This window comes from Nuphar pumila, chromosome 4 (assembly GCF_984573655.1).
Source record: "Nuphar pumila chromosome 4, dmNupPumi1.hap1.1, whole genome shotgun sequence".
NCBI lineage: Eukaryota > Viridiplantae > Streptophyta > Magnoliopsida > Nymphaeales > Nymphaeaceae > Nuphar > Nuphar pumila.
Window position 1 is genome coordinate 8,905,527 of NC_143252.1, and position 12,645 is coordinate 8,918,171.

General features: G+C 36.7%; 2 protein-coding genes across 2 annotated transcripts; one reads left to right on the forward strand and one right to left on the reverse strand.

The window, feature by feature from the left end:
* Positions 1-612: 612 nt before the first annotated feature.
* On the reverse strand, positions 613-1,194 carry LOC149839281 (agamous-like MADS-box protein AGL61). Its single transcript, XM_090003962.1, has one exon. The coding sequence runs from the start codon at positions 1,192-1,194 to the stop codon at positions 613-615; it is 582 nt and encodes a 193-aa protein (XP_089860088.1).
* Positions 1,195-2,824: 1,630 nt separating this feature from the next.
* LOC149839282 (uncharacterized) lies at positions 2,825-7,639 on the forward strand. Its single transcript, XM_090004064.1, has 3 exons — positions 2,825-2,967; positions 4,571-4,680; positions 7,273-7,639. The coding sequence occupies exons 1-3, from the start codon at positions 2,868-2,870 to the stop codon at positions 7,510-7,512; spliced, it is 450 nt and encodes a 149-aa protein (XP_089860190.1). The 5' UTR covers positions 2,825-2,867; the 3' UTR covers positions 7,513-7,639.
* The last annotated feature ends 5,006 nt before the right edge of the window (positions 7,640-12,645 follow it).

Genomic DNA, 12,645 nt, shown 5'->3' on the forward strand with positions numbered 1-12,645 from the left:
TTGCAAGTTTAAAAATTTTTCAGAAAATAAGACACGACACCATATTTTTTAAATTTCGTAATCAATAAAAAACTATTTTTTTAATATTTTAATAGTGCTAAATGTGTTTTTATTGAAAAAATATCGTAAGTATTGAAATATTATTAAAATAATATTAGCAGCGTATCCAAGCGTGTCCATTGCTGTTGCTGTAAAACACACCCTAAATGGCGTGTCCCTGCGACCTAGTACCTGACACATCAACAAAAAAAAAAAACCCTTAATTTTTGTCTTTTCCAAAATACTTATAAATTTAAAACCAAGAGCTAACTACAATTGGAGTAGCATACAGAGCAGAAACACCAAAAACAAAGAGAAGGAAAAACAATGCCAGAGAGAGAGAGAGAGAGAGAGATACTTTCTGATTGTCTAGATTCTGTGACAAGTGAAGAAAAAATTGAGAAGGCTGAAGGTGTAACTCTCTCTCTCTCTCTCTCTGATTGTCTAGATTCTGTACCAAATGAAGAAAAATTTGAGAAGGCTGAAGGTGTAAGACCACCTTTCCTCCTCACTGGTGTGGCTTTTCCTTTTTCTTACCCTGCATGATTTTGACTCTTTTGTATTTCTTTCCCTCTATCTGGTTATGTGGAAAGATTGATTCTGAAGATGTTGTTCGGCTTCCATCCCCAGCGAATGCAAGTGACCTGGTTCTCTCGCTTTCTGCGAAAGTGAACATGGGTTGTTTTTATGTATGGTTTTTGTTTTTTCTTTGTGTTTCTCCCCTCTGCAGTTTTTTGCTCCCACTTGTTTTGGCAGAGGAGCAATTTTTTTCTTGGCAATACAGATGCCCAACGAATGATGCAGGGTCTGCATTATCACGAGGTTCTCGGCGCGCTTGGCGAGAGCGTATCTCATCTCCTCGAGGGCGGCCACGAACTCCTGGAGTTGGAGTTGATTGAGGGACATCTCGTCGACGTCGGTGTTGCAGAGGAAGCAGATGCAGCCGCCGGCCTCGCTGCGGTGCTGCCTCTGCAGCAGGGCGCGGTGCTTCTTCTCGACGTCGATGTGCTGCAGGAGGTCATCGTGCTCGCGGTTTAGCTCCTGGATGACGGCCGTGGGGGAGAGGTGGGGGCGTAGGAGGAAGCGGTTGATGAGGGAGTCGACAGAAGGATCGCCGTAGGAGAAGGCCTTCCCCGCAGGGGAGAAGACGATCATGGCGATCTCAGCTCGGAACACGATGCAAAGCCCACCGGCCTTCTTGATCAAACCGCTGCGCCTCTTGGAGAAGCTCTATTTTTTGCCGACGTATCCTGGCTGCTGTTCTTCTTGCCCATCACACGAGTTTCTTTCTCGTTAATTGTAATTTGAGACTAGAATCTAAATTAAAGTGGGCACTGCACACGAAAAAAACAAATCAAAACCCTAAATTCTAACATGGTTCATGTTAATTGTTAATCGGAAAAGAAACATATCACCCTTAAAATTCTAACAAGAATCAAGCATGCTCATTTATGAAATCATGTTTACTTTTGATTGAAAAAAAAGATAAAAATGTTTAATTAAATATTTATGGTATTTAAAATTTAAATAAAAAACTTAAATTCTAACAAAAAAAACATAAATTTAGAGGTTTGATAAGTAATCACCAAAATCAAGCATCCATTAAAGGAATCATGCTTCATGATATACATATAAAAAATAACAAGAAAAACCCCAAAAAATGTAATTAGGCATTTGCATCATTTGAAAAAATGCAAACCAATACCCTAATATCTAAAAAAATTCATAGATTTACTTTTATTAAAAAAAACAAAACCCTTAATATTCTAACTAACACCAAGCATTCATTACATGTCTAATGCTAATTAAAAAACATGAAAAAACCCTCAAAGCCTTAATTAAACATTTATGCTATATAAAAAAATAAACTAAATAACAAGCATCATGCATTATGCATTATGCTAAAAAAAGCAGATAGAACCCTTAAAATTAAAACATTTATGCTATTATCAGATAATTCTTAAGAAAAAAAACTTTAACCCCTTAATTAAATATTTATGTCATTTAAAAAAGATCAAATCAATACCTTAATTCCTAAAAAATCATAAATTTATGCTAATTGAAGGTAAATTAGTAAATTTATCCTAAAAACTCAACTTGCGTTTAATTGGAAAGCATGAGTTTGATTAAAGCAGCATGTTTTTAGGTGTGTTTTTAACAAATTAAAAAAAAATAGGTGTGTTCTTGATTATTGTTAATAATTTAGGTGTGATTTTTAAATTATATATGCAATAAAAAAATAGTCCCAAGTCGTGATCTCAACCTGTACAGGTCCTACGCTTAGATGGATGAACGGGCATCCAAGGGGTGGTGCCCTTGACCTGATTCGCTCTCATAAATAGTGGCGATGATACGAAAATATCACAGATATTTCAGTCACCTTATAAAATGGCCAAACTATCGTGATATTTCAACATTATAATTTATAGAATAACATAATTTTATCAGCATATTTAAGTTCATGTTGGCAGAATATCGTCAGAATATTGGTCATTTTTGTGTTTCGTTAGTATTTAACAGTTTTGTTCTTCTTTCTTACATTTTATATTTTTAATTTGTTTACTTGTGCCAAGATTTCGGCAATGAAAAACCAAAAACCAAAATATCCCCATATTCACACCGCTAAGTTTCCATTTAAAACGCCTGTAATATTACGATATTATCACTGCTGAGAAGTTTCCCGAACAGTAAACCCTAGAGAGAGAGAGAGAGAGAATGAAGCAGCGTCCCCACCATCCCCCCCCCCCCCCTTCAACAACGACAAGAACAATGAAGCATCTGGTTCCGAACCAGGCGGAAGGAGGCTACCACCGTTCAAGAAGACGAAGATGATGAAGAAAAATAAGAAGAGAGACGGGAGGCCGTTTTCCCTCGAGACCTTCGCAAACAAGAAATCTGACAACTCCCATTACAACCCAGCTCAAATCAGTAAGCCCCTCTTCTCTCCAACGAGAATCATCTACACATCCTCTTTCATCCAATAGTTTCTATTCATCTCTTATTTGGGTTTTCCAGAAATATTGATTCTTACACACTAATGGCGTCTAATTATCATTTAGTTAACAGTTTGTGAGCAAACAGAAGCGGAATTCCTCGTCCCCAATTGAACTTTGCAGCACATCTGTTTGAAATTTGTGCAGCACTTGCAAAAGTATGAAACAGAAACTGAAATAATCATTCAAGATTTGTATACTGGCAAAGTCGCTGAATGGTTATCCGAGCAATGGTGTTTAGTTTCTCAGTAAATTTGATGCTCTAGTGATCAATATTGTCACTATCTTGAAGATTGCTATACGGAATGAAAAAGACGTTCTTTCTACTTTCTATACGACTATAGGGGTTCATATTGATTATCTGACGGATTATTTGATCATTATTGTTGTTACTTTTTTAGAGAAATTTGCTCTTCAGAAAGTTCACCGAAGATTGGCTGTGAACCAAATTGTTTCTTCTTTGTTGGTAACTTGAATGATATGATGTTAACATATCCCATTATGCGTGGCACTTGCTAGTTTATATCTGCTGCGGAAGTGTTGTAGACTATTGTTTCTCTTGCTCGGATTGGGACAAAATCTGACCTCTTCCCCTGTTCACACCTACATACATAGGATATTTTAAGAAGTGAACCGCTTTCTTAGTAGCGGGATATAGTGAAAGGGCAGCAAAAAACTTCACTATTCCTTGTGGTTTTAAACTTTTAAGGGACTAGGCTGCCACGAATTGAATTTTACTTCTTGTTAATTGTTGTATCTATTTGTTCTTGCTAGTGTTGCTTTGTGCTTGTTGGTACTGGACGGAGAACTACCTAAATTTTGTGTGCATAGTTTGGTAGCTGGTTGCTTTGGTGCGTTGAATTCTAACTTGATTTATGAAATTGGACGTTGAAAACAAGAAACATGACTCGTTGCATTCATTTCATTTTAAAGAATGCATTCACGATAATCTTTCCATGTGATCCTCTTGTCTCACCTGGATAAACACAATTGGTTTTGCTCGGTAGCCAACTCGTGTTCTACATATTTTGTTTTTATTCTTCTAACTTTTTAAACCATTTTTTAAGGTATTCTTCCTATATACAAATCAACAAAATTTTATCAGGATCTTTCAAAATAATATCATGTGAATGTTTCAATGCCTTCAAAATGTCAGTGAACTTGAATTTATCACAATATTATCACATGTTTTCAGGGTATTGTTGTGAACATTTTCAAATGTTGCGTCAAATCCTTAAAAATCCAAACTTCCTTTTTTAATATTTGTTCAGTTTTTTTTCTCCCGTTCATTACCTTTGCTGAGATTGCAAAAAAAGAAAAAACTAAAACCTTAAACATGATTGTTAGAATGTTTTTTCACATGCACATTCACTTGCATGCACTCTTACATGAAGTTAATGTGACTTCACTAATCCAGCTATGAAGCTTTAGCCTTCTAAGTATTTATCTGTCTGTGCATGTATTTCACATGATCATATGCTCAGGTTACTTGTTGCCAAGTAATCGGAAACTGATTCATGAATTTCTTACAATTTCAGAAAAGCAAAGAGAATTCTATAAAAATGCCAAATGCATAAAGAAGTACAAGAAGCTAAAACAACAAACTAATCATGAAGGTGGTCAGACAAAAATTGATTTTGTCTCTGAGGTAATATTTGGTCCTTTTTAATTTGTTCTTGGCTTGTGCTTCCCTAGTAGAATATAAACATAGACATCGAGTATCAGTTACAATCAACTAGCCTGGTCCAAGGCAGTTTGACATTCTCTTAATTGGTGTTTTTGATAGGCTAAAATGATATCTTTCCCGAGTGCATACACTTGTTTCATTGAGCAACCTTAGTCAATGCATGCACGCACATGCACGTCTATGCTGCACATTCCTATTGTGTATCAGTGTTATGTATTAGCACTTAGAAAATCAGCTTCTCTGAAGAGTCTGTTCGATCAACATTTCTTTCTATATGAATGATGACACAATCAGATAGTTTTGTTTTGTGAGTGAGGCCAAGTACTTTGAAAGTTCATGTAAGACTAGGTTTTCTTGCCGAGGTACGGGGTCATCTTTTGTTTCTTTCTAAAGGTATTTCATGCATGTAATTTGATAGCTGAAGGAGTGTAAGTGGCAGGGCACTGAAATCAGCTTCCTCGACAGTCCAGTTGGTTATCATTTTTTCATATGCAAGTCATGATAGGCACCTAATTGTTGTGCCTTACTACGGAAGAGGTTGTGCAAGAAGTACTAAGGAAATTCATTTAAAAGCTGTCTCTTGCAGATATACAAGAACATGCACAATATCCGACCATAAAGAAATACTGACACTACTACTCATTTTGTGATTCGTGTTGTCCAACTCATTAAGCATTCGAGAAGCATAATTGCTGTCCTGAACAAACCTTTTATGTTTGTGGTATCCCCTGGTTACACCATGAAACACTGCTCTAGTTTTTCCTCCTTCAGCTGTATGTTTAATGGTTTTCTTTTTCCGCTCTTTATTTTTCTTTGGTAGTCAAGATGGAGGATGACCCTTAGGAGATTTCAAATAAGACATGGAATAACAGAATTTTTCATAAATAGACCGATATCTTGCTTATAAAGTTATAATGCTAATTGTGACAAATTACAGCTGGCCATTTTAGTTCATAAGAAAAATTGGTGCAGTATGGTGCCAAGATGGGTAACAAAACCAACAAAAACGAATAAAAAGAGTAGTGCCATACTCCAGCAGAATCTGCCTTTCTAGACTAAACATTTAGACCATTACTTCTTTGATCCGAGAAATCCACCAGTTGAGAGTTTGTCTCTCATGCATCTCCTATCAGGCAAGCCTTTCTAGTGTGATTCGGATTCTTGGTGGTCAAATGTGGTGATCCAATTACTTCTCTAGCGTCACTTTTAAATGCTCCAGCTGCCAGTACATCATATATGCTATGTACAGATTGGTTGCAACATGCAATTGTCTGACATATCAGAAAGTCTTTAGGATAACATAGATGAAGCCAAGCTAACATGCAGGCTCCAGATATAGTCTTACAGTCGGAGATTGAAGTTCTCTCCTGATGTTTTAATGTATTTATTTCATTTTAGGCTTTTTAGCTGTGGTCCTGCTTTATAGCAGCGACTCAATCAATTTTATGTTTTTTTTATTTAAATATCCTTCAGTGGCACCAGAAGCTGCTTTCTTTTGTAGCTTTCAATCTTTTGTGTTTGCTCAATAAACTAATGGACTAGCTTTCTATAAGGTTTATTTGGCTTTTGTCATTGACACAGATGAACCACTAAGAGCATTTATGCTACAGCGATCTTCTCTTGCTTAGGAAACCTTTCTTTTTGCATGTGATGAGTGCCAACTTCGCAGTCTGATATATTAATGGCTTGTGGATCAAACTTTTAATTCTAGCACACACAAAACTTGGGAAGAGTGCAAGGGCATCAAACAGCTATGTTGAAACAGAGATGCAAGAATAGTGTCACAGATTGGAAAATGTTACACTTGCAATTTTCTTCAATATAAAAGTGTGGTTCTAACGTAAAATGGAAATCATTTGACAAATTTTAGTCACTGGCAAGCACGCAACAAAACAAAACCACAGCTGTTCTTTTATCACGGGGATAAGACAAAACTGATCTTCTTAGCTGTCAACATTTTCTTGTATCTATTACATGGTAAACTTCCACATAAAAAATAGCATCATTTGATTTTGGTTCTCTGCGTTTGTATGCTTCCACCACCATTTTCACCAGTGTGAAGGATTCACCATAAGGAACTTCCAGTTGCAGTAGATGACAGAGTACCTAGGTCAAGTGCCCTTATGGAATTTCTATTTCTTTTAAAATTTGCCGTCCATTTATTTATTTTTATCGGCTGGGGGGGCTATTCAAATAGTCTAATCATGAGGTTGCAAATGTCAAAGCTCTAGATGAAGGTGTCTATAGTGCCTTGGAAACTCAAACTTCTGTCCACACTGCTTTTTGCTTTCCCATGGTCGGATTGTCCTACTTGCTTGCTGCATCCTTTGTGTGTGTTTCTTCCAGCATTCTGCTTTCCTGCACTTGGAGAAATACTTGAAGGTTCTGCCACTTTATCCAAGTGGTCTGAACAGTTCTAAGAGACGCTTCGTGGTACAGGCTATTAAACCTGAAGCAGTTGGCTGTTTACATAATCTCTGCTGATCACTTGATCTGGTTGCTATTCAATTCTTTTGTAATTGTTGTTCATGGTAGTCTTCGGATGTTCCACAGGAAAGCAATGAAACCAGGAGTAACAAACAGAAAAAGAAAAACAACCTACAGAGCTTGAGAGAAGAATATGAGAAGAAGAAACATGAAGAAGAGAAGGCAATGATGGAGGTGGAAGCAATTAGGCAAGCGAAGAAAGCAGAGAAAGAAAACATCTTATCTCGGAAGATGGAGCTGAAGCATAAAATGTTCAAGAGGACGAGTTCGGGTCAGCCTATCATGAAATACAGGTTTAATCTTTGATAGAAAGCCTCCAACATAGCAAAAATTACTAGACTGTTGGTTGTTCGAATCTTAGTTCTGTACTTCAGTGGTTGGGTGCTCACAATGTGTATTCCTTTGGCATTATAGGAGTTCTCTTACTACCTTATCATTTACAGAACTCATTCCATTTGTGATGAATGGTCTTCAAACCGTCCAAGTAATTGGCTCATGTTTGATCCTGATGAATCACTTCATCCTGACCTGTCGCCGACCCGCATTCCGTCTTATGGGAATGAAAACTGGATCATTTTCTTCATATGCTTTACTTATGGCACAACTTAAGGGTTTTTAATGCGTAGCTCCATCTAATGAAGATGAAATTAGCGAGTCAATGCATTTGCATTTCTCAAGCTAGTTCACCACATACAACACTAGATGGGACTGGGAGTTACTTTTTCTTTTTTGATAGGCAAGCTCAGGGATAACTACTGCTGGATTTGAACCTGAAATCCCTCGATTATGATAGTGTCACCTAACCATCCAGCTATCTCATTTGACCCCCACCTGGTTCATGGTTGATACCAACTCTAAATGAGCTGTTGTTAGCGTGTAACCCTGTGGTTAAATAGAAAGGAGTTGGTTCTTTGGCTGATCTTGGTTAATCAGCAAAATTTTAAATAATAATTAATGCATTAAATCTGTACCTTTTTTTAGTGAATTTTTTTACATCCAATCCAAATCTCGTCGTATACTCTAGGAACGAAAAATAGAGCTACTATTGAGCGCACCCCAGGTCGCCTTCCTTCCCATCACTCACAGGGGATGGCACTAGCTGGGACTGGAATGCACCTTTTTTAGCCCCCCAGGGGAGGACATTTGATCCTTATGAGGAAGGTCCTCCTTCTCAAGAGCATTTAGGGCAGAGAACCGATTGGACTGAGATTCCAATCGTCCTGTGGGGGTGGATCAGAGCTCTTGATAGTTTCATATTTCTAAATGAGGCAAGTGATCACAATATCTTGTTGATAGGTACGTCGATTGAGAATTGCAATCTCAATCTGAGATTTAGGAGTAAAGTTGAGTGACACAATCTCAATCTGGTTCGAATCCCTCTGTCACATGGGGCTTAAGAGATATCTGGTAGGGGTCTGCCAAACCCTGGCTTGCCTTTCAAAAAAAATGTGTTAAGTGCACAACCACCATATATTTTTCCTATATTCCTATATATATAGGAGAATGAAAACCCTCCAAAACTTTTCAATGAAAAATTTTTGGTGTTTTTTTTTTACCATATTCATCAACACTTGGATCATGAATTTTGGATAGAAAAAAATGATATTTGGAGCCTCAAAAATTTATGAAAATTGTATGCCGTTGATTTGAAACTTATAAATCATGCATCGGAATCAAATGTTCGAACAACTGATTCCTGTAAAAACAAACATATATATCACATTTGTATGGTCGGAATTTTGAAAAAAAACAACAAATATCTAATAAAATGTCATTAGGAAGGCTTGTGAGGGGTTTTCATTGGGGGACACTAAATAAACTAATATCTCCTTTAGGCGAAAGAAGATCTTATTTGAAAAGTAGTTTGACCCCATCAACTAGAGCTTAAAGAATCTCCAAGGGACCGGCATACTCAGGACCAATTCGTGGTTGTATCCCGGCTTCTATTTGTCTTTCTAGCCACACAATCACTAATACTCCTATTGTGATTCCCAATACAAGAGTCAAAATAGGTACAAGTAACCATATAAGCCCATAAACCTCTTTTGAGGATTTCGATCTTTCAAAAGAATTGTGTGCTTGTGCTTCTTCCATTATCATTTCAATGATCAACTTCTTCCATAATGATATCTGTACTACCTTATCTATAATTCTCGTAATATGAGCCAATTTCATTAATCCCTCATTCGGGTGAAAATATATGAGGTCCATACTACTTGATCAACTTTACGGAAATCAGCTGGAGGGTCCGTTAGGGCTTCCGGGTTGGATGAGTTGAGCGGGCGTGGGGCATTTTTGTTTCAATATGAGTTTCCGGTCTATAATAATCTGAGCTTCCATTCATTTGGTCTTGACAGGCAAAGGGTATTCTATTGCGTTTGCATACTTGACGAGAGATAAATGAGATATGATAGAGACAAGGGGTGAAAACCAATAACAACATGAACGGAATTGGGATATGCAGATGGAAGAGATGCTTAGGAATAGTATTACCTCTCTCTCTCTCTCTCTCTCTCTCTCTCTCTCTCTCTCTCTCTATATATATATATATATATATATATATATATATATATATATATATATATATATATATATATTGCATGGCTCCTTTTTTCAATAGGTCTCGTTAGGCACCTTCAAAAATCATAGTTTTAAGTATTTTTTTCCACGTCTAACACATTAGATGTGATCTATAGGTTTTGTTAGTGGGAACTAGATTTTGGATCACCGAAATCTGACCTATATACAAGTTTTTACGGTGATCCAAAATCAATGGCTACAAAGGTATCAGATTTTTGTGGCTCATAAAATCATGTTTTTTATTGAAAGAACATGATCCAAGAGTCGATTCCCACTAAATTTATCATGCTAAACACATGTAACAGCTTAGATCTATCATAAAACACTTAAAACCTATAGAGAAGGACGGGGCAGATTGAGAAATGGAGCCTAATATGTTCAGTTCGCTATCTTTGTCATTCTATATAAAGATAAAACCTTGACAAATTTATGTTGATTATCATAATATCATTTATTTTTAAAAATAACATGATTTTATGTTGAGGAACCTTCCTAGGATGCGAACTATTTAATGGGCTTGTCTTCCTTTGGAGTAAACCTCGGATAGTCAATCGAGGCCTATGCCTTTCAGATAAGTGTGTCAATAGGTTGGTTTAAACCTGGACCGACCCATACCAAACCCTATAGGGTCCAGGTATGGTGATTAATAATAAGACCCAATTAAGATCCGTGTCTAGACTTGAAGGCTCGATTAATACATGGATCCGAGTATAATTTGTGAAATTTTATACCATACCTGGGCTCGACCCAAATTCCGATTAAGACTCATAATTTTTTAATGTAAAAATAATAAAAAATAGTATTTTACTGGGTATTTCTTATCGAGTCTGGGTATGGTTTCTCTTATAGTGGGTTCGATTAGACCTGAGTCTAGACCCGATACCATACCCAAAAATCGGAGACAAGTCTGGTTTCACCTGGGTCTGAACCAAACCTGACCCGTTGACACCCTTACTTACGAAGGGCTGATCAGTGGAAGCGACGGGATGCAACCTGCCGGCGCAAAAATATCACGACTTTAACGGTACCAAGATGTCAACGGGGCTCCACTTGTCTAGCAGGTTCAGCTAGTGCAGGTCACCTTGTGTTGGGGCGTTGCAAGTTCAAAACCCAATGGTATATGGTTGTATAACTAACAGGGGTCTGACTAACCCCAGCTTCCTCTCCGTTCAAAGGTTTTTCACTTGTTATATTTTGTAAATTTTAAATTTGTATTTTATATTTTTTTATAAACTTTTTAAATCTTATATATGCCTAAAATTTTTTATTATTTTACCGTGACTTGTGGCATTGTTTTCTGTATCAAAGTGGCAAGAAACCACATGCACACGTGCCTGCTCTGGCGTTGCGTGCAAACTAGCACGGCTACGTGCACCGCCGCGTGGGGTCTACCTGGTCATACTGGAAAAGATTTGGGGGTTTTCTAGTCATTTTGCATTCGCGAATAAGGACGGGAAACCTGGCAGCTCTGCCATTTAAAGCCTCTCAAAATATTAAGTTGCGCACGTGCTAAGCGAGTGGCTTGTACACGTGTGTTGCGAGGTCTAAGTAGACTAGGGACGATCTGTGCCCTCAACTTTGCTAGTAATTACGATATTAACGCTTTCTCTTTTCCAAGCGCGCGGGCACCGCAAAAGTTGAAACAAATCCAAAATAGCATAAGTTTTAGAATTTACGAAAAAACTGTCTAATATTGAGTTAATTACAATCAGCCTCTTACTTCGTATTAATTCATTTTAATGTATATAATGGCAATATTGTCTTTATCTCTTATATGACAATTAACACTAACTCCTCTTATGCTTTTTTGTATATGATATATAGAGTAATGGGTCGTGTTAAACCCATTTGGTGCTAAATGGGTTTTTTGGGTTTATTTTAATTTACTTTTTAAATTATGGGGAGCAGCTTTTGAATCGTTTGATTCTAACACATGAATGGGTTATTATAAAGTTCAAAAAATCAACGGTCCAAAATCTTTGTAAAATTTCAAGGCTTCAAATATCATTTTTTTTCACCCAAAACACATGATCCAATTGTGAATTCTTAGTAAATCAAGCTTGCCCAATACATTTATAGGGCGGGAACCACATAAAAGCACTAGAGAAGCTCAAAAGCTCATTTAACATGGGGTTTAGCACCAAATGAGTTTAGCACATACCCGTTACTCTCTCTCTCTCTCTCTCTCTCTCTCTCTCTCTCTCTCTATATATATATATATATATATATATATATATATATATATATATATATATATATATATATATTCTACTACCTATTGTACCACTATGTAGCTTGAAATTGTGATTGCAAATTTCGCCCAGTCAATGGGATGTCATTAGTGTATTAACATGGTTTGTTTGATAGAGACTATGCCACAAAGATTCGTGGGTACATGAACAAATCATTTCTCATAATATACGATATGTGGATAATTTTTTTAAATTAATAAAATATGTTTTTGATATTTTAATAATAAAATGCATTTTTTATTGGTAATTTTTTAAAATATTAACATATTACTAAAATTATTAAAATAATGATTGTACGCCTAGGTTGTGTCCGCTATGTCACTAGGACACACACTCATAATGGCCTTGCCTTGTGGTTGATAAGTTTGGTGGCTTTTTGTTAATTGCTCAAAATTCCTTTATTATTAATGTAACCTCCGTGCTATTGTTAAGTTTAAATTGTTGCATGGTCCCTCTTGGAGGCAATGCTTAGGAGCTAAGTGTGTTAAAAGGCAATCATGTTCTTGTGGACGTGTTTGGATTTGGGGAATTAAATGGAATTGAAAGACATTTTTGCTAAATCTCACAAAATCCCTAGGTTGTTTCTTACCTCAAATAGGAATTTAGT